General features: G+C 37.8%; 3 protein-coding genes across 3 annotated transcripts; 2 read left to right on the top strand and 1 right to left on the bottom strand.

Moving 5' to 3' along the window:
- The first annotated feature begins 1,128 nt into the window (after nucleotides 1-1,128).
- LOC117341732 lies at nucleotides 1,129-3,453 on the top strand. The gene has a single exon (XM_033903596.1). The coding sequence runs from the start codon at nucleotides 1,129-1,131 to the stop codon at nucleotides 3,451-3,453; it is 2,325 nt and encodes a 774-aa protein (XP_033759487.1).
- A 2,028-nt stretch (nucleotides 3,454-5,481) lies between these two features.
- LOC117342900 lies at nucleotides 5,482-8,484 on the top strand. Its single transcript, XM_033905195.1, has 2 exons — nucleotides 5,482-5,987; nucleotides 7,027-8,484. Exons 1-2 carry the CDS (start codon nucleotides 5,682-5,684, stop codon nucleotides 7,504-7,506), a joined length of 786 nt encoding a protein of 261 aa, XP_033761086.1. The 5' UTR covers nucleotides 5,482-5,681; the 3' UTR covers nucleotides 7,507-8,484.
- Nucleotides 8,485-10,095: 1,611 nt separating this feature from the next.
- Nucleotides 10,096-18,617, bottom strand: LOC117342899 (tripartite motif-containing protein 45-like). Its single transcript, XM_033905194.1, has 3 exons — nucleotides 16,902-18,617; nucleotides 16,405-16,476; nucleotides 10,096-12,510 (listed from the first exon to the last, which is right to left on the bottom strand). Exons 1-3 carry the CDS (start codon nucleotides 18,316-18,318, stop codon nucleotides 11,870-11,872), a joined length of 2,130 nt encoding a protein of 709 aa, XP_033761085.1. The 5' UTR covers nucleotides 18,319-18,617; the 3' UTR covers nucleotides 10,096-11,869.
- Between the last annotated feature and the right edge of the window lie 3,869 nt (nucleotides 18,618-22,486).

Here is a 22,486-nt window from a genome sequence, read left to right as displayed (position 1 = left end):
ATGTGTCTCGGTAAAGTACACATACCTGATGGGGTCAAGGTTTTAAAGACCAACGTCATGAATGGTCATAGATCGATATTTCCTCCTTGTGAACAGAGTCTGTGCCTCAAATATGATACCCTGTTTGATAAGACTAGCGATGACGAGAAGATTGGTTGGTCGATTGAGGACCGACAGTTCTGCGATTTGATGGAGAAAGAGTGCTCTCGTGACGAGAATGGCTTTTGGGTGGCACCGCTTCCATTCAGAACTCCTCGACAGGAAATGCCCAACAACAGGAAGATGGCGTGGAAAAGGGCTAATATTTTGGACTTAAGCCTTAAGAAAAATCCGACTAAGCGATGTCACTTTGTCACATTTATGGAGAAAGTATTGGCCTCAGGAGCAGCTGAAGTTGCCCCTACACCAGACGGCGAAGTCTGGTATCTGCCCATCTTCGGGGTATACAATCCAAAAAAGCCACGAAAGATAAGGGGTGTGTTTGACTCCTCAGCAGAGTTCGAAGGTGTCTCACTTAACAGCATCTTGATGACCGGTCCTAACCTAACCAACAGTCTTCTTGGAATACTACTCCGTTTTCGGAAGGATACATATGCAGTGTCAGGTGATATAGAACAAATGTTCTACAGGTTCCTGGTCGCCGAGAAAGATCGAAACTTTTTAAGATTTCTGTGGTATCGGGATAACGATCCAGACAAAGAAATCATCGACTACAGAATGAAAGCTCATGTCTTCGGCAACAGCCCATCTCCAGCGGTCGCCACTTTTGGGCTTCGCAAAGCCGTCGAGAACGCTGATCCTGAGGTTAGAGAGTTTGTAACCAAAGACTTTTACGTTGATGACGCTCTTACATCACGTCCGTCTGTAGAGGATGTCGTTAGTGTCGTAAGGAGAACACAAAAGGTCTTGTTGGAGAACGGGAACATCAGACTTCATAAAATAATCTCAAACAGTAAGGAGGTTATGAACGGATTTGATTTGGAGGACAGAGGTGAAGGTCTCAAACCACTAGATATGGAAAAGGATCTGCTCCCCATACAGCGGAGTTAAGATACGTCCTGGGACCTGAACAAGGATCAGTTTTGTTTTTACGTGCAACTAAGAGATACGCCAGTGACGAGGAGAGGGATGCTATCTGCACTGAACAGTGTCTTCGATCCAATCGGATTCTTGGCGCCATTCACTATACAAGGTCGTATACTTTGGAGGGAGCTCACAGCAGGGAGCGGTTGGGATGAACCCCTTTCAGAGTCCCATGTTCAGAAGTGGGATGGATGGATGACGACCATGAATGAGCTCAACTCGTTTGGTATTGGGCGCATGTTTGTACCGCTATCAGTCAGCACAGCTGAGGATGTAGAGCTACACATTTTTGCAGATGCAAGTACAGCAGCTATTTCTGCAGTTGGATATGTCCGAATGGAAGCATGCGGCACAGCTCATATAGGGTTCGCGATGGGGAAAGCGAAGTTAGCCCCTAGCCAGAGTCACACAGTCCCACGTCTGGAGCTGTGTGCAGCGGTATTGGTAGTGGATGTGGGTGCAACATTGAGTGAAGCTTTGGGCATTCCACTTGACAGTTTACACTACTACAGCGACTCAAAGGTTGTACTTGGTTATTTGAGCAACACTACACGCCGATTCTACACTTATGTTGCCAACCGTGTTCAGAAAGTTCTCCAGACTTCCAGAGCAGACCAATGGTCATATATCCCTACACATGACAACCCAGCTGACCAGGCCACTAGGTGTTCCATGACTGCAAAGAACTTTGACATGAGCCTGTGGATAAAAGGGCCCCAAAGACTGCAGAGGGTCCAAGGTGAAAACCCTAAGGACGGGTATTTGTGTTTTCCGTTGATCGACCCAGAGGGCGATGCTGAAATACGCTCCGATGTGAAAAGCTTCAAGCTTTCAATGAAACCATATCAAGGATTTGGAACGGCCCGGTTCGAGAGGTTTTCTCGATGGGAAAATTTAGTGAGGGCGATAATGTTCTTAAAGAATTTCGCTCGACGTCTCGCTGGTTCCGTCAAAGGCTCAGACTCTCATCGACAAATCAAGGACACAGATTTACACATTTGTACTGAGAAACAGATTATCAAACAAGTCCAACAGGAAGTCTTTTGCAAGGAAATCGATTGTCTACTCAAAGGTAAAGCCCTTTGCAAGGACAGTTCAATTCAAAGTCTCAGTCCCTTCATCGATGAAGATTGTGTCTTAAGAGTTGGGGGACGTTTAAACAACTCTGATCTCGATATTCTCCAGAGGAACCCTGTATTGATACCTAAGCATCACATAGCTGTGTTGTTGATTCGGCATTATCATGAGAAGGTCCTACATCAAGGACGCCATCTCACTGAAGGTGCTATACGTAGTGCGGGATATTGGATCATCGGAATGAAACGCTTAGTATCATCAGTCATCCACAAGTGTGTTAAATGTCGACGGCTAAGAGGAACCCTGGGTTGCCAGAAGATGTCAGAGTTACCGATCGATCGTTTAACTCCAGGACCTCCGTTTACATCTGTCGGGATGGATTGTTTTGGACCCTGGCAAGTGACAACACGACGTACCAGGGGCGGTCAGGCTGACTCTAAACGCTGGGCCGTACTTTTTACTTGTCTTACTACAAGAGCCGTCCATATTGAAGTTATTGAGCAAATGAGTTCATCTGCCTTTATCAACGCCTTACGACGTTTCACAGCGATTCGAGGAAAAGTGAAAATTTACAGATCTGACCGAGGGTCCAACTTCATTGGGTCGGTTGAGGATCTCGGAATCAACGTTGAAAGTGATGGAGTGAAGCAATATCTATCCAGTGATGGTTCTACATGGAAATTCAATGCTCCACATTCCTCCCATATGGGAGGAGTGTGGGAGCGAATGATTGGTGTCACAAGAAGGATTCTCGATTCCTTATTGATGAACATACCTGGTGGAGGTCTCACACATGAAGTGTTAACAATCTTCTTAGCGGAAGCCTCCGCAGTGATCAATTCACGACCGCTTACACCAGTTTCATCAGATCTGGACAATCCCTACCCGTTGAGCCCTTCTGTGTTACTAACACAAAAAAGCGATTCGATTGTCGACATTGTGATTCCCACTGATGTTAAGAACATGTATCGAGCGCAGTGGAAACGAGTCCAAATTTTGGCTGAAATATTCTGGAGAAGATGGAAATCAGAATTTCTTCAGACATTGCAATGTCGCCGCAAGTGGACATCGGATGAAAGAAGTCTGCATTCCGACGACGTGGTTCTACTCCGGGACAAGGAAGTGGCAAGGAACTATTGGCTTCTGGGTGTGGTAACGAGGACCATTACCAGTGAGGATGGGAAAATACGTAAAGCAGAAGTACGTGTCATAACCCAGAGTGGTAAACCGACTACCTATACGCGTCCGGTAAACGAGATGGTGGTCCTGATTCCTTTTGAGGATTCCAAATAGACAGTTCGAACTTTCTTGAAACTTACATGTATAATAAGATGAATTGATATGTTATTAAGTATGTGTAGTGTGAACATTTTATCCTGATTCTGGTAATCTTTTACCAGGACGGGGAGTGTACTGCACCATTGGTGCATGATACCTATACTATTTGTGAGGTGAATCGGGAGTTACCTCCCCTATCGGTTTCAGTCCATGCTTTCGCCATGAGCCGCGGAAAAGCACGCTGCGTGCTCTGCTTGTCAAAATGTCGAATATAAGTCCCAAAGTAAGTGGTTCAATGACAGATTGATTTGTTTACATGTTTAATAGATTGATTGATTTGGTTATATGTCAACTTTAAGTGCAAAGATTCAGGAAAGTCGAAAATGCGTTGATGAAAAGTTTAGTGTAACAGTTGTTATGGTTTGGAAGTAATTTCGTCCATATGTTGTATTATGTACCGAAATGTCCTGATCATGTCACAGATTTCGAAGTGTATTTTGTTCAGTGAAAGAGTTATTATCTCGTCATGTATATTCTCAGATCAAAGCGTTACAGTCTAACTATACAGAATAATTAATTTAGTCATGATGCATGCCCATTATAGGTCTATTTGTATGAGTCGAGTCATATCAACTTACACATTCTTGTATGTTTATTTACAGCTGGGAATACTGTTATGCTATAGGTAATTCCTGTCATTGTACATGGTCATCTTTACAGAGATCATCAGGATGTAAGTGTAACTAATATTGTATAATTTGTTAAATAGCAAGGATACTTATGTCACATAAGAAATGATAATATTTTCATGAGAAAACAAGTGTTACTGTCTAAGACTATTTTAACCTTTCAAGTATTGTATCACTTTAAGTAAGGGAGATAACCCAATTCTGAATTTGTCAAAACTATAGAAATTATCATTTCTCTTAATGTGTAGAGTTTCATGTGTTTCTTATCAAATTGGTGAAATGTTAATTGACCATAATGTGCATTCATGCATTATTGCTGATATTTCTAGTCATATCACTAGCGAACAATTCTAGCTTATCTGAATTTCATATTGAGTTTGATTATGATCCATTGTATAGTGTAATCTTAGTAGCCTTGTATTGAGGTATGTTTGATTTGTATGTTGTAGTTTTACGGGATCAATAAAGAGATTGGATCTTAGTTAGCTGTCTGTAGTTTATGGCAGAACAGGCCCAACCACTCTAGTATATCTCCCGCCGTTGGGTCCAAGTACATTCTGATTACATACTTATTTTTAGTCTTCCTTATTATACTATTTTTAGAAATTGGAACACATTTATATGATCTATAGTGTGTAATAAGCCACCAAGTGGCTGGATGTTTATATTGGTTTTTAAGTTATTGTGCCTCAAATACATATTTTATGGTGTAATGTATTAACATGTGACACCTAAATAAACTATGATTGATTGATTGATTGTTTTAAGTATTTTTTCCGGTCTGCTAATGAGCGTATACGAAGCAAAACGGTCGAGGGTTTTATTTGATTGAGAGCCAATTGCTATTGAAAATCACAACATAGGCCATTACAGAGTTGAAGATCCCCAAAAGAAATTCTTAAAAAATACATCACATGGAAATTTCCTCATGTCTGAAATACTATATTGTACATGAATACAAACAATATCACGAAATAAAGTTTTTGAAGGGCTATATTTAGATATTACGTTACAAAGAAGATACGCTGTGAAACCAGGAACAAGGAAGTACGTTTCAAAAGAATATTTGTTAACATAGTAAAAGAAATGCTACTAAAACATTCCATGAACTGTGATAGGTGATACTTTTGTTTATTCCGTAACTATAGGAGATCTGAACAATAAGTGGTTTTTTTGCTTGTACTTGTTATCAACCTTCATACATTAGGGGAAATAATGTGTCATGTTAAAATTTCAGGAAGAATAATGACCAAATGTGTAAATTTGAAAACCCCCGATATCCCGATACGTCATTGCAATCATACCTTGACGAACACGTTTTAACAAATACGAATTGGGTAGTATTCTTTTATGTATACAGAATTCTCATATTTTGACTTACGTTGAAGCGTTTTATAATTTAGATTTAGTAGTAAACATTTTATATGTGTAATCTATTTGTCATGTTAGTCTATTTATAGATTTCCGTATTTATATGAGGTCAGATTAGATCTACAGCACTGTATACAGATAAGGAGTGTATGTTTTATTTAATACATTACCGACGGTTGTAAAATGGATATCAACAAATTCGAGGAGACGAATACTCCGTTAAATCCTGGTTCCAGTAAACGTGTTACAGTACAGACAATCAGACTACGACTAATTCTGTACAGGGTCGGCACCTGTGTCGGGGTATCTCTGCTCCTAGCTGAGGTATGTCTAATGGTGTTTACAGGGTTACATCTGGTGGGTAACTACAGGACGAACCAGAGGGATGGCTCCTTCCAGGGACCTGACGCCGTGACGTTTGTGAAGTGTAACCGATCTTCACCCTGTCCAGTGATAAGACAGGAGAGCTATGTAACACTATTGAAACTGGTAAGTTGTTGTTCTCTAAGGTCCAAAGTTCTATCCGACGGAATCGTATATAGCAACGAAAATAATCAATATGTTATCGTGAGAAATTTCAAATATTTATTTACAATAGATATATAATGTATACGTTTAGAGCAATACACCTTGTAGTTATGTCATACTAAAACCTCGACAGAACTTCCCCACGGAATTCCAACCCGAACTGACACGATATTGTTTCTATGAGAACAGTTGATTCAATATTGAATATAAAACCAAATGAAATCACTCATGTTATCCCACTAGTGCCTAATCCCTGAAAAACTTTGTTAGAAATTATAACTTGAATATTCATTGTCAACTTACAGTAAAGGTGATTGATAAGGGGTTTTTTTCTCGAAAAATCACAATTGTTGCCTTTTAGGAATGTTGCTGATATGCAACTACATCGACTTGTTTAATGTCTGACCAACTTTTCACACAAAACAAACAACATTGAACTAGATTTCGGAAAATTGTGGAAAGTTAATGCGACAGGCAAAACATTTGAACAGTTATAGTTAGAATAACGCTTTTGTAATGGGTGAGGTTGACCCTTTGTAATGGTTGAGGTTGACCTTTTGTTATGGTTAAGGTTGTACTTTTGTAATGGTTGAGGTTGACCTTTTGTAATGGTTGAGGTTGACCTTTTGTTATGGTTGAGGTTGACCTTTTGTTATGGTTGAGGTTGACCTTTTATAATGGGTGAGGTTGACCTTTAATAATGGACTAGGTTGTACTTTTGTAATGGTTGAGGTTGACCTTTTGTAATGGGTGAGGTTGACCTTTTGTTATGGTTGAGGTTGACCTTTTATAATGGGTGAGGTTGACCTTTAATAATGGACTAGGTTGTACTTTTGTAATGGTTGAGGTTGACCTTTTGTAATGGGTGACGTGCTTTTGCAATGAATATGATTGACCTTTTGTAATGGTTGAGGTTTACCTTTTGTATTGGATGAAGTTGTACTTTGTAATGGTTGAGGTTGTACTTTTCAATACTTGTTGTATATGTTATTGTATACAGATGTTCGGCATGAAACAACAGCACGACATCAGAACACATATCAAACAACAGAGAGGCTATTTACGTAACTATTGTCAGCACTTTACCATTTCCGGCTGTACAGGAGGCCCCTTAAGGTGGATTCCTGACTTCCATGGACGTCGAGAGGACAGCAATGGATCGGTCACCATCAGGACAAATGGAACTTACGGAATGTATAACATATTTACATTGAGTAGTCTACACAAAATCTACAGTGATGAGGTTAAAATCATACACCGAATTCATCTCGATACACCCGAAAGACACTCAAGCAATGAATCGGTTTTATTTGAGAATGACATCGTGTTACACACTCAGAGAAAATCTTATGAGTCAAGCATCTTTTTCGACTTCGTGTATTTACGTGAAGGTGATCGTGTCTACCCAACAATATCGAATACGTCTTTTCTTTATGGAATGCAAAAAGCGAGCAGGTGGGGTGTGTTTCAGGTGAATTAAGAATTTGATACTACACAAGCAATATTGATTACGTAATACTTTTGCACTAAATCTTTAGAAAGAAGGATCTAATGTTAAAGACACGTACTCTTTCATTTTCTTGAAGTTTTTAAAACTTCCATGCAGGTATTTCCAGGAATCATTTAATTTCAAATAATTTATTATACAATGTATTATGTTGTTTACGTCTATATGAAAGTGAAAGTACATATATATACTGGTAATACCGATAGACTTATCTCATTTATCAGATAAGCTGACCGACTAGTTTTTATTTCATGTGAGGCTGATATCATCGAAGAGCTTATCAATGTCCTTCACCTTCCTTTTTGAGTTAGGGGTATATATTGATGACGTTTGTTCAAGTATTAAACTGCTTTCCGTATCGGGTCATAGGCATATGAACGCCAACTGTATTACAGGACAATATAACATGAACCGGGCAGTTTAGTACTGATATTTATCGTATCGGGTCATAGGCATATGAACGCCAACTGTATTACAGGACAATATAACATGAACCGGGCAGTTTAGTACTGATATTTATCGTATCGGGTCATAGGCATATGAACGCCAACTGTATTACAGGACAATATAACATGAACCGGGCAGATTAGTACTGATATTTCAACTTAAACACCACTTAAATTATCACGATCAGAAATCAATAGCATACTTTAGAATGCATACTTGTATACAAACATTGAATATTTGCGTAAAATGCATTTCACAAGTTGAAAAATTGGGGAAGTTGACTTGAATCGAGAGAGTTTATGAGCGAGAGAAATATGTAGGAATTATTTTTTTTTTAAATATGTATGAGAATCTGGTAAATATGTGTGTAATAGTGAAAAACAATCTGAAAACTAAAAAGTAATAAGATAAGAGAGACTTAGTTAAAAATACATAGTATCAGTTCTAGAGTCAACACAAGACCAATCCTCATCATTATTAAAAACTCATATATAATCTTCAAAATGTGCCCGTGTTTTATGTTTTAAGTCCACTGAATCTCTCACTAACTACTTACAAGGTGTCTTTACTATCTCTTTTGTAAACTGTTTTATTTGAGTGCTTGCTATTCATGATTACGTATCGAGAGAACAGAGAGCAGCGTTCTTGGTTTGTTGTATGGGTGACAGGGGAGGTAATCCTGTTATATAATATTCGTAACACTTGTTGATCTCGGTGTATTGAAAGTAACTGTCTTGTCTTGATGTCATATTGTGCATATCTAAATATTGTTAGGTTTCATTGTCCATTCTAATTAAATATAGGGCATATGGATTTTTTTTTTTTTTTTTATAATGAATAAGTTCTTCAGGTAAATTTTCTAATTGATGAATATCTTTGTATATCTTCGATGAAGCTGTTAATCATTGATTTTTATATCATTATTACCATATTTTTGAGTAAACTATTAATGAAACGATGTTACAGCTATAGAAAAGTCTTAATCACTTAGGTTGTTGATTCAAAGCTTTTCTCAGTATAGAATTAAAACAGATTGACATGCGTTACATATATGACAAATGAAGGATATAAAATTCCTAAATCGTGGTGTAACATCAACGTGGTGTTTTTATATTGATAAAAAAAACAACAAAACAACAACAAACAAGAGGCACATCGGCCTTAACTGTCACCTAAGATTTGAAATATTTCAGTAAATCTATTTGACCCTTTTTGTCCGACCCGTCAGTCTAAGGGGTCAGTCAGGGCCAGCATGTGCAAACCATTGAGCTGTCATCCCATGCTGATAATGTTACAAAGTGAGAATGAATTCCAATAGAAATCCAACAAATCATAGTCAAAAATGTGACTTCCTTATATAAACTATAGTAAAGTTTATTCCCTCCCCAGGGGCAAACGTGTGACCCAAGGGTAATGAAAGTCACAATCTGGTAAAGCACCTTAAGACCCTTCCATCTTTGAAGAGTATTTGATTCTACCTTATTTGGGTCTTGAGAAGAAGATTTTTGAAATTTCAGTCACTTTGAACCGTTTCAGCCCCACCTATCAGCCCCTGGGAGTCAATCAGGGCCAACATGTGCATACCATCAAACTGTCATCCCATGCTGATAATGTTAACCAAGTTAGAATGAATTCCAATAGAAATCCAACAAATAATAGTCAGAAATGTGACTTCCCTTTATAAACTATAGTAAAGTTCCCCCTCCCCAGGGGCAAATGTGAGATCCCAGGGTCATGCAATTCACAATTTTCGTACAGCACCTTAAGACCCTTCCTACTATGAAGAGTGTTTGATTTCATCTTATCTGAGAGTAGAGAAGAAGGTTTTTGAAGTTTGTCAATTTGACCCTTTTTGGCCCCGTCCCTCAAGCCCCTGGGGGGGGGGGGGGGGGGGGTAGGGAACCATATAATTTTAGTTGACTTTAGCCATAGAAGCTCCCTGCCAAATTTTATTGAATTTGGTTCAGTGGTTTTGGAGAAGAAGTTGAAAATGTAAATTGTTTACGGACGCACGACGCACGACGACGGACAAAAGGCGATTAGAAAAGGTTACTTGAGACTTCGTCTCGGGTGACCTAAAAGCAAACAAATAAACAAAAACAAAAAACAATTTGATTCATCTATTTGAATATTTTTATTAAATATCTATATACTGTATGATCTACGATACTTGCATACAAAACATGTGTCCATTTTTCCAGGGAAGCGATTCTCAACATGAAGAGATGAATTAAAAATAAATCTTTTAATTGTTTTGATTTTATTGTCATTATTGTAATTAAGGAGACAATAATAATTACCTATCGATTTTTAACATACAAAAAACGCATTTCTCTCGATATAAGGAGAGGATGTTTTTGTAAGGAAATATCGTAGATCCTGTGCACATGCTTTTCCACTGATAAATACACACAGGCCATTTTATTGAACATTTTCTTCCTATTGGTACTATCATAACAAGAGTAAGATTTTTTACCACCGCAGTGAAGATAATAGTGTAGATGAAATGACTTACGACCCGCGCCACATCACCGGTCATTTGTCTGATATAGGTGACAGATTGTAGTCACAAAAATATCATGCTTAAGAATCAAATACTGTATGTTTGTGATAGTGAGTCTAATTATTGATATACGTTAGGGCACGGGTAAAGTTTTATGATAACGAATGTGATTGTTATATAAATATGTATACTAAGTATATGCTAGAACCTGTTTAACTAAAATTATTTAATAATGAAAAGTATTTCAACGCTAAGATGCTTTCATTATTAAAGATTTAAGCAATTTACAATGGTCTATAGCTAATCATTTAACAAACAAAAAAAATATTTAAAAGAACAAAAAATCTTATATCTAAATGATTTTCAAATCAATGTGCTAATATATATTTCATATTACAATAGTTTATTGCAGAATAACAAAATAATGAATATTGTCAACAACCTACAAAATGTACTAGATTGAAAACTATAATACAATACTGATTAAGCTGATTAGTTTTTATCTAACGAAGTTATAACAGTTGCTTTGGTATGCAATTTGGCGTCAAAATCATGTTATTGGCTCCTCAATTCATTTCAGTAATGTTACGAATAGTGAACCTAGTGTATCTACTATGACACTAATATTACATCTACTAATCCCATTAAAAGACATTGCGATCATATAACATTACATACTGGGTGTCACTTAATCCGATCACAATAACTCCAAATGGAAGCAACATTTTCAATATTCATTTGTAAGAATGAAAGCCCTAAGATCAACCAATAATTTGCCGTCTAATACATACACTAATTAACTATATTCCATTTAAGTGATTGACAGGTGTCGTAATGGTTGTGTGGTACCGAAATATAGTTTAATGAACTTTAATGAAACAGAGAATGATATCGAACAAAAATTACTATGCATTACATATGTTTAGCCTAATCGTAGTACAGAAATAGACAATACTTTACGGTTATAACACACCCCTTTATACAATCATCGTTTTAGTGTTTACACTGTTAACGCATTGACTGCCTACCTGGATAGTTTATCTGGATGTCATGGCTCACACTTTGACCGCATGACCTTCATTGGAAATTATTTTCCACAGAGGGTATTGCTGATAGACGGAAAATGAGAATTATTGTTCCTTAACAATGATCTTTGTTCCTGTTTTTCCCTAAGTACATCGGATCTGATTTAACTCATTACTGCGTTATTTTACTCTTCCGCTGGTCCGACACGCACAGGATTCGTCCGCCAAATCAGCAGTGCTAGATACATACCTATCTACGGTATTATTTAGAAGGCAGCCTCATATGCATACGTACAATGTACCCCGGATACCAAATGATATGGTTAAGTATGCTCCTCCAGAGACCGGAGCCCGGTCTGTTTCAAACATCTTTAGGAATATCTGGTTCGCTTGTGATACCATTACCAGATCGGAGCGTCATCGTGATGTTGGCCAAGTCCGGATTATAAATTGCAAATGTTGGCCAGAGAGCTTTGCTGGTATCCACATTTCGAAACCTGAAAATGCACTTCTTTGATTTTGCGTCAACCAAATACAAATGTCGATTTTCAGTATCGAGAAGAAAGCCATACACTCCTCTGTAGGTTGTTCCGGGGCTCTTTCCGTCGGTAAGAGAAGAGTGGAACAGTTTCGCGTTGTTATGCCAAGCATGTAGACAGATGGATTCACAGATAGAACATCGGCGGGCACAGATCACCCAGGCGTGAGGATGGCAGTCTATAGTGTAGTGTTTGTCTATGTGTGCTTTCCTTGATAGACCAATCTCAAACATCAGTTCCTGACGGAGCTGTCTTTTGATGAACAGATATATCTCTACCTCGAAATACTGGTGACCTGTTTTGCCGAGTGGACGGGTACTAATGGTGCCTCTGTAGTTAACGAAGGCGTGGTCTGCCACCCTTGACGACGACCGACGGGCCTTCTGGTTCGTTAATATCTGGTTATCCTTGGAAACCGCATTTTGAGAATTGCATCTTGAGCTGTCGAAGCTGATGTCTGGGACTGGAAGACAAAATCACAGATTATTTTGCCAATAGTTCAATAATACTGATACAATCTGTGAGGCTAGTTTATTGAATTATTTAAATTAAAATTTATCATGCGTGATGTCAATAAAAACAGGAATAGAACCATACAAGAGAAAAGCAAATATTATATAGATATAAAATGGCATGAAATAGGAAGACATTTTTATTGTTTTTAAGTGTATTCCTGAATGTTTTACTGATGATTATCCTAGGTAATTTTAAGAAATTTTATTAACTTTAAAAAGGCTGTTGTTGCGTTAAAGTTGTGATAAACAGCGAGGAATTACGTGTTTAAGCCTCACTGGGATTGACATATTATGATCGAGTTCAATTCTTAGATCGATTAACCCAGGATATCCGTCATGTCTCTTCATAAACCACATCGCGATTCCCTATAAATAAGATTCCTGTGAATTACTCTCCCAGTTCCTAAGTTTTTAAATTGTACTCTATTTACTGTTTTTTTTTTTATCTCTCGGTGCAATAACTGATCTGTATCATAATTAGAGATCTGACAATTTTCGTTAGAAGAAACTCGTCTCTGAAATTTAATTTGTTCCCGATGAATTGGTCCTACCTTATCTGTTCCGGTGACTTGTTGAATCGCACATTCATGTTATGTATTTTGTGCAAGCATTTCACTATCGACTGATTCAAAACATGCAACCTCTTTATTGCTATCTGAGATTTCGCCGCATATCAACTTCAACCAACTCAACCAGCAAGGCCATTTTTGTGTCGCCTATTTCTCGGGAATGACGAGCCAGCCGGAAGTATTATATTTTTATTTTTTAAGGATCGAATGTAAAAATAATCGGAGGTTTCACTTATCAATTTCAAATTAGAAAATCCAAGACTAAATAAAGTATTCGACGGCCGAGGACCATTTCTTATCAACCCTGGAGCTCGAGGTGATCGACTTTCCCAATGTCGCATCAACTAATATATATAAGAGTTACCTCCCCTGGCACAAACCAGGAAGCAGGCGTAATAATTTGCACAGTAAATAGTTCGGAATACTCAGGGATAAAACAAGTCATTGTGTACGATTAAAGCTGTTGTTCTACAATTTATTTTATTTCAGCAAATGTCTTCAAACATATAAAAGCGTAAATCATATCACTTAATCACAAACAAATACCTCGCGGAAGGAGAAAATATTGTCTATTGTGTTGTTAGCGTTTTTCGGGAAAAAAATATTTCTGGACCCATGCTGAACTCATCTGGATTTTTCTTTGAAATAAGCGACATTTTTTATTCCCCGAGAGTTCCGAATGAATTTGTTCAGCACCTAATCTATTTTCTTTTTTGCTTCATCATTGCAAATACAAATAATAGAACAAAACGATTTGCGGAATATCAAAGTATCGAAATTAGAGTTTCTTAAGTCAACATTTACCAAATATATGTTGTCAGAAAGACAAGATTGAGTAATCGTCTTCTTTTTTTAAAATTTATTCCTGTCATAAATCAATTTCTGTAAAATATATATATATATATATATCTTAGATACACGTGCTTATTCTAAAAATCGAGATTAGAAATTCCAACCAAAAATGTTAAAAGCATAGGTTTCCCCGTGTCAAAATCGTAGAATCCCAAGTCTAGTGGTAAACACTACATGTCCCTGATTTAACACCTAATACAGTACCGTTCTCACAATGAGGGATAGGTGTGTAGATGTTGGCTGTTAAGTTGTATTTAGGAGAGACCATGCAATCAAGAAATCTGCTAAAAATATCAGGCTTCCCCAGCACATTTGGATGTTGATGTCTTAAAAGTTTGGCATGTTTGCGAAGTGTTTCATGAATAACCAGAAGCAAAAACCGAAACCTGAAGATCAAAACGTAGGTGTTGATGATGACACATGGCAGAACATCCCATATTTATCCATAGAGGATCATTTTTATGACCAGACTTTCCACGCTAAATGCACACTATGTACGAAGAGTTTCAAACGAAACTCGACCATTTGCCCAGACGCGAAAACACTTACTCATATTGTATCACCATCTGTGGTGTCTTTGGTCTTCACGTATTTGTTCCCATCATCATATGGGGAAAGATCTTAACTCTAACGTTGAAATTCGCACTGATGTAAGAGAAAGATTTATGTTCTTTTTGAGATATCACATCTGCTATCAAAGCAGGATTCTTCCTTTACTCTGTGTTTCTCCTCTCCGGATGATACAGATTGTAAAGCAGGGCTAGGTTGGACATGAACACAGTTTATAGAAATTCTTTCACATTGTTCGTCCACTGTTGACACCCGTTGTTACACTACAAACCACGAGAATGCACTTCTGTTATTCTGGGTAAAAGTGAAGGTGGACATATCATGGAAAGAGTGTTCAACTCGTTTTGCCATGTCAGTAAATGTAAAGCATTAGACATAACTATGTTCCATTGCTCCATTTGGACGTGAACATCTTACAAGAAAACATTCTGGAGCACAACACAGAGTTCTCCGAAGCATTATTTTTCATTCGGGCGACTGTCATACTTGAAGATATATATATATATATTCCTAAGAGTTCTGATCACAATCTCCAGAGAATCTCCAACTGTTGCTAGAAGAGGGGAACTATCAGAAGTTCATGAGCATAGCCCTGTCTGATGGTTACATTCTGGATAGTCTCTCCTGGCTGGAGAAAGTTGACAATGTCGATGTTGATCGAGGGTTTATCGATGTTTTGCCAGATTTGGAATCTGGAGATTAGTACGATGTCAGATCCACTCGAGGCCATAAGAACAGTGTAAAGTACAGTGATTGAATCCAGCATGACAGCTCAGATAAAATTAATCCCATACAGGGTTAGTATTACTAGTGTCCTACATGTTTGGATTTTAATGCCTATTTGTAAACGTAGGATAAAGAAGGCTACCAATAGCACATACAAGCTATCGTATTTGCTTCTTGGGCCATTTTGAAAACCCACCTTTAAATGATATAGAATATATTTTCGTTTAAGACTGTGAAATCTTTTTTTTACAAATCTCTGTCTTAATGACACTCTACAAGGTACCAAATTGAATATCCCACCTGTGGTTATATGTCACCATTGACGTACACCAAGTCAACATGCAATTCAAAGAGATTATTTGCACATGAGAGATTTATATTTCGCGAAATTGAATCTTCAAAGTACTACTGGGGAGCCATTGACCAAAAGGGTTATTGATCTCTAACCGGTTATGATATTGTAATTTCACAACGCTATCTAATATACAGACATTGACTATGGAATACAGTGTATATATTGTGGGGTAATCTTATTTTACAATCAAACTATTATTCTGAATCAGAATTTCTTCAGTTGTAGTCTTTTAAAGTATCGTTTCTATTACATGGAATGTGCTAATTAATTAATGTATTCACCTGGTAAAATTTTACATCATTACATGGAACTACTGTTACCGTACATATTTAGCAGTATTCGTATTTTAGCATATTATATTATATATATCGGGCTGAAATCATTCCGCTACGGTTAATTTCCCATAGGGGTCGACCTAAAGAATATCTCTTTTTTCAGACAAGTGATCGGCTACTTGCTTTGTATTATCAACGTTCATGCATTCGGTCATTCAAAGCACTGCAATTAAGTTATTATCCCTTTGCTGGAGTTACTACTTACTAAATTAATCATTACGCTAATTACGCTTCTGTTACATTGCACTAATTCGTAATTGCGCGAATCTGTGTTAACGCGGTCAGAACTAAGAACTTTACAGTAAAGGCCATATATATTTTAATATTGTAACATCATAAGTTTTATTACTAAATATAAATAATATTGTCTTTGTAAATTTAGATACCTCATTAAAATACTCATATCACAATTGATTTATAGCCACCTGTACTTACAGAATAGTTCCGGTTCCTTTTGTGATATTGATCTCTCGGAAATCGTACTTTCTTTTCCGTCCACTGATCGGGCTGGAATAGTGACCATATAATACAAATTAACAATTCATTAATTTCCATACTTGACATCACATATGTATTTGTCCATGTTATACATTATATAAATATCTTTCCATGCTTGACATTACATATATATTTGTCCATGCTTGACATTACATAAATATTTGCCCATGCTTGACATTACATAAATATATTTCTATACTTGATATTATTTGAAAATCTTTCCATGCTACACATTATTTAAATATCTTTCCATGCTTGACATTACATAAATATTTGCCGATGTTTGACATTACATATATATATTTTAATGCTTGACATTATTGTAAATATCTTTCCGTGACTGACATACTTGTAAATATCTTTCCGTGACTGACATACTTGTAAATATATTTCCATGACTGACATACTTGTAAAAATAATAAGTTTATACTCACGCGTTTCGAGTTCAGAGAAATCCAAAGACAGGTCGTCGGATTTTTGTACATAGAATGTGTATCCTTTTATATTGAGATTTTCATCACAGATCGCAATTTTGGCTGTGTGTTCTCCCGGTATACATGGTTTATATAGAGCTTTGTACCAACCATCTGTTTTGACACAGTCTTTAACCTCGGCATCCGAGGTCTTGCCTTTAGGGTCAAAGATGGTTACAGCAATTTTGACCCCGCTCTCTCTGAGAAGTACATTTTGTTTGTCATACAGTGTGATTATTAACACTGTATCCTCTTTACCGACACAAATGTCCTTTGTTTCCACTTTTGTGTTTGGAAGAAACGCTGTCGTAGCTATTACGTCATCAACATCTGGAATGGATTTCAGGAAATCATCGGCAGTGCTACGTGGTACGAATTTCGGAGCCGACGTGATAGGGGATGTGGTCTTTGTGACATCTTTCTGTGACAAGTTGTTGACTCTTTGTAACACCGGATCCTTGATCACTAAGAACTCTGCTGCATCACTGTACGTCAGATGGTCCTCGGCATACTTACACGCCTGGTTTACACGTTTACGTTCTTCTTGTATACTGATAATTTGGCTATTCATATTAGCTTCATTGTTTTCACGTGCAGTTTGAAGTCGGGCCTTCAGTTCCATTTTTCGCTTCTCGAGTGCAAGAAAACAAGACTGAAAATAAAGCTCAAATTCTTCCTCAACTTTGCTGTCTTTCTTTTTCACTTTGTCCCTCTCTTCTTCGAGTCTGCCCATCTTTTGCTCGATTGCATTCGACTGGTGCCTCAGGTGAATGAGATATCCCTCTAAAAGCCGTTTGTTTTCTACGTAAACATCATTGATGTCTCTGATAACGTGTCCCTCACTTTCGGGATGGTCATTCTCTATACAAACCCTACATATGGGTTGATTACAATTTGTTTTGGCACAGAAATGACCGAGTGTATGACCTTCATGACCCAGTAATTGACATGTTGGCTTGGTGTGAAACGATTCCAGAGGTGACGTTCGGAGTTTCTCTAGACTTATTACTTTGTGTGTCTTGGTGAGTTTAGTTTTCTGGTGAGCCTGGCTGCATTCCAGACACAGGAACTCTTCACATTCTCTACAGCGTCCTGAAGCTAATCCCGAACATTGGTCACAGTTAAACTCATTTGGCCGCTGTTTTATTCTATACAAGTCCACCATATGTTTTTTCGAAGTGTCAACTGGGAATTTTGAAATATCTCTACTGTCATACTTGAACGATTCTTGGCAATCTGGACACAATATTTTGGAATGTTTTAAAGATTTCTTTAAACAGGAAGAACAGCAAGAATGGAGACAAGGCAATACATGTGGAATACGTTCATAGTTGTCGAAGACCTTTTTACAGGACACACATCTTACAGCCATCTCCATATCGGACCGTGACACTGAGGCTGGATTCGTCACGTTCAAGACTGACCCCCGCCTTATTGTTTGCTGGTGAGATGTCTGCAATGAAAATGGAGCATACGTTAAATCACATTTAAAACTAAACAAAATCAAAACGAATTACTTGATTAATCAGTTTTGTTAAAAAGTAAAGAGACGAGTTACCTGGTATAAAAAGAATGTAAAATAAAACATGTTAACGTTCTCTCAACTTGAGACAAATTATGTGTATTATCATGCATGAAAGATGTTTTCTTACGGCGTTAAGGCACTCAATATGGATGAACAATCTTACGGATTTTTTTACAGTAAATTTGGATGAACAATCTTACGGATTTCAGATATTCAATATGGATAAACAACCGAACTGACTTGTATCTGATAGTTTGTTTTTTTCCCTGAAATTTTCAGAATGGGAAGAACACAGTTACACATCCGAATGTTCATTTTTGTTCGAACGTTACAGATGAAAATCAAAGCAAGTAGCCTTTGGCCTCCCAAATGATAGCATCCACCTTTTGACAAAACAATTCTTATTTAACTCCTGACTTATGCGAGTTTTTTTCTGTAGTATCACTTACGGTGTGTCCCACACGCTATTGCGTGTGTGTTAATACAAAATGTCGACTTCGTTTAAATTAGCTAAACAAATCTCCTCGGACGAACATAACAACAATCTGCCCATGTTGCTAGACTCAATTAACATCAATGTAGGGTATCCTAGTAGGTAAATAAGCTTATCTAGACCCGTGAATGAACAATCCTGGGTATATTGTGTAGCTCCGAAAACAATTAGGGGAACATTACTGTTTACAAAAGTACCTGGTTTTCTTTTACGTCAAATATATGATTACATTCCAGCTTAGGTAAGTAATTCATGAGATATAAAATGTATCGTTCAATCCTTTGAATAAATCATGCCATATATCTTTAAAATGTCCACATCTACTATGTGCCTATTTTATCTAATCTGTCCGTCTAGTACTTCAGCCTAAGTCTACTGCATACCCGGATATATTCTACATGTACATGTTTATAATTCTGAGGTAATGGTGTTTGAATACCTTAATCAAACGATTATGTTTTACTACATTTTACTAAATTTAACTGACTTTTAAGTAAGCAATGCCGGAACTATCAAATTATACGACGCTATGATGTTCGGTATTTGCATTAATTAAATGGCATTTGCTAATCTGGAAAGCATTACGCTAACCTTATATTACTCCACTGAGGGAAGAAAAGTAAAACCATTCAATACAAAACGCTAGATAAGGTAGAAATAAATACCGCACATCATACAGCTGTTTTATCATTTTATTGCCAGTGATGTCTAGGAATATCAGTCAAACCATACAGCTGTGTCGTCCTCCGTTCTTCTAGGACTCGTCAGTGATGTTCGGGACATCATACAAGTGTTCCGTCCTTCTAGGACTCGTCAGTGATATTAGGGACACCTTGTATCTGTCCCGTCCTTCTAGGACTCCTCAGTGATGTTAGGGACATCTTACATCTGTTCCGTCCTTCTAGGACTCGTCAGTGATGTTAGGGACATCTTACAGCTGTTTCGTCCTTCTTAGACTCGTCAGTGATGTTAGGGACATCTTACATCTGTTCCGTCCTTCTAGGACTCGTCATTGATGTTAGGGACATCTTATATCTGCTCCGTCCTTCTAGGACTCGTCAGTGATGTTAGGGACACCTTATACATTTATTGTATCTGTTCCGTTCTTCTAGGACTCGTCAGTGATGTCAGGGACACCAGTGATGTTAGGGACATCTTACAGCTGTTTCGTTCTCCTGGGATTGTCAGTGATGTAAGAGACTTCATATAGCTGTTTCATTCTTCTAGGTCTCGTCATATAGTTAAGGACATCATACAGCTGTTTAGCCCTTCGTGGACGGTCTTTGAAGAGAAGTGTGTAGATTGTCGATACCTAAGTAAAGGAGGCGGTGAAGGAAACTCAACCTAGTATTTATTGTATATAATGCATATATAAAATATCGTGCCCCTATCCGAACGGAGTCTCTGAAATCATAATTACACCTCTAATGAAAAGACAATGTTAACTTTGATGTTGGATATAAAACATTTGTCTGCCAGGTTACAATCTATACCTGTCTCGTCTTTTTGCAAACCTTCATTGGACACCTAAACTATACGTGATTACAAAATCACGACCTTTAACAAGTTGTGCACTACTTCTTTTTAGTCAAAAGGTTTAACACATCGCAGTGTGTTACTAAGTGACAGTCGCCAATAATACGGTAAACAAAGAACAATGTTTGCCAATCGCTTAATTGAGCATGCTACGTTTCCAAGTGATATGAAGTGTAGTAGATCCGTTAAGTATCGTATATCTGAAAACGTTAAATGATTTCAAGAGTTAATGTTGACTTGGTGAAAACAACTGTCAAATTATTTATCAGTCAATCATCTGGTCCAATGGTTTTCCAATAAATACAACTTTATGATAATCTTAATTACTATGTAGCTGTCCATGTATGAGTGTCCGGATATCAGTACAAATAGTTTATCATGTATGGTTTGTCAGGATGTTAGTCAGTGTAGCTGTATATGAGGTGTCCAGATGTTAGTCAATGTAGCTGTATATCGGGTGTCCAGATGTTAGTCCATGTAGCTGTATATGAGGTGTCCAGATGTTAGTCCATGTAGCTGTATATGGGGTGTCCAGATGTTAGTCCATGTAGCTGTATATGAGGTGTCCAGATGTTAGTCAGTGTAGCTGTATATGAGGTGTCCAGATGTTAGTCTATGTAGCTGTATATGGGGTGTCCAGATGTTAGTCCATGTAGCTGTATATGGGGTGTCCAGATGTTAGTCTATGTAGCTGTATATGAGGTGTCCAGATGTTAGTCCATGTAGCTGTATATGAGGTGTCCAGATGTTAGTCCATGTAGCTGTATATGAGGTGTCCAGATGTTAGTCCATGTAGCTGTATATGAGGTGTCCAGATGTTAGTCCATGTAGCTGTATATGAGGTGTCCAGATGTTAGTCCATGTAGCTGTATATGAGGTGTCCAGATGTTAGTCCATGTAGCTGTATATGAGGTGTCCAGATGTTAGTCATGTAGCTGTATATGAGGTGTCCAGATGTTAGTCCATGTAGCTGTATATGAGGTGTCCAGATGTTAGTCCATGTAACTGTTATGGGTGTCCATGTTAGTCCATGTACTGTATATGAGGTGTCCAGATGTTAGTCCATGTAGCTGTATATGAGGTGTCCAGATGTTAGTCATGTAGCTGTATATGAGGTGTCCAGATGTTAGTCCATGTAGCTGTATATGAGGTGTCCAGATGTTAGTCATGTAGCTGTATATGAGGTGTCCAGATGTTAGTCAGTGTAGCTGTATATGAGGTGTCCAGATGTTAGTCCATGTAGCTGTATATGAGGTGTCCAGATGTTAGTCCATGTAGCTGTATATGAGGTGTCCAGATGTTAGTCAGTGTAGCTGTATATGAGGTGTCCAGATGTTAGTCAGTGTAGCTGTATATGAGGTGTCCAGATGTTAGTCAGTGTAGCTGTATATGGGGTGTCCAGATGTTAGTCCATGTAGCTGTATATGAGGTGTCCAGATGTTAGTCCATGTAGCTGTATATGAGGTGTCCAGATGTTAGTCCATGTAGCTGTATATGAGGTGTCCAGATGTTAGTCCATGTAGCTGTATATGAGGTGTCCAGATGTTAGTCATGTAGCTGTATATGAGGTGTCCAGATGTTAGTCCATGTAGCTGTATATGAGGTGTCCAGATGTTAGTCCATGTAGCTGTATATGAGGTGTCCAGATGTTAGTCAGTGTAGCTGTATATGAGGTGTCCAGATGTTAGTCCATGTAGCTGTATATGAGGTGTCCAGATGTTAGTCAGTGTAGCTGTATATGAGGTGTCCAGATGTTAGTCCATGTAGCTGTATATGAGGTGTCCAGATGTTAGTCCATGTAGCTGTATATGAGGTGTCCAGATGTTAGTCCATGTAGCTGTATATGAGGTGTCCAGATGTTAGTCCATGTAGCTGTATATGAGGTGTCCAGATGTTAGTCCATGTAGCTGTATATGAGGTGTCCAGATGTTAGTCAGTGTAGCTGTATATGAGGTGTCCAGATGTTAGTCCATGTAGCTGTATATGAGGTGT

Source organism: Pecten maximus, chromosome 14 (assembly GCF_902652985.1).
Source record: "Pecten maximus chromosome 14, xPecMax1.1, whole genome shotgun sequence".
Taxonomy (NCBI): Eukaryota; Metazoa; Mollusca; class Bivalvia; order Pectinida; family Pectinidae; genus Pecten; species Pecten maximus.
The sequence above is the reverse complement of the archived record's forward strand: the minus strand, read 5'-3'. Positions and strand labels throughout refer to the sequence as shown.

Excerpts from the sequence above, each read along its gene's own strand:
- LOC117342899 (XM_033905194.1), bottom strand. The coding sequence starts at position 18,318 with ATGGAGATGGCTGTAAGATGTGTGTCCTGTAAAAAGGTCTTCGACAAC. Across the intron at positions 16,477-16,901 it reads TTTCTCTGAACTCGAAACGC|CCCGATCAGTGGACGGAAAA; the intron begins GTGAGTATAAAC and ends TCACTATTCCAG. Across the intron at positions 12,511-16,404 it reads AAAGGAACCGGAACTATTCT|TCCCAGACATCAGCTTCGAC; the intron begins GTAAGTACAGGT and ends TTTGTCTTCCAG.
- LOC117341732 (XM_033903596.1), top strand. The coding sequence starts at position 1,129 with ATGCTATCTGCACTGAACAGTGTCTTCGATCCAATCGGATTCTTGGCG.
- LOC117342900 (XM_033905195.1), top strand. The coding sequence starts at position 5,682 with ATGGATATCAACAAATTCGAGGAGACGAATACTCCGTTAAATCCTGGT. Across the intron at positions 5,988-7,026 it reads ATGTAACACTATTGAAACTG|ATGTTCGGCATGAAACAACA; the intron begins GTAAGTTGTTGT and ends TATTGTATACAG.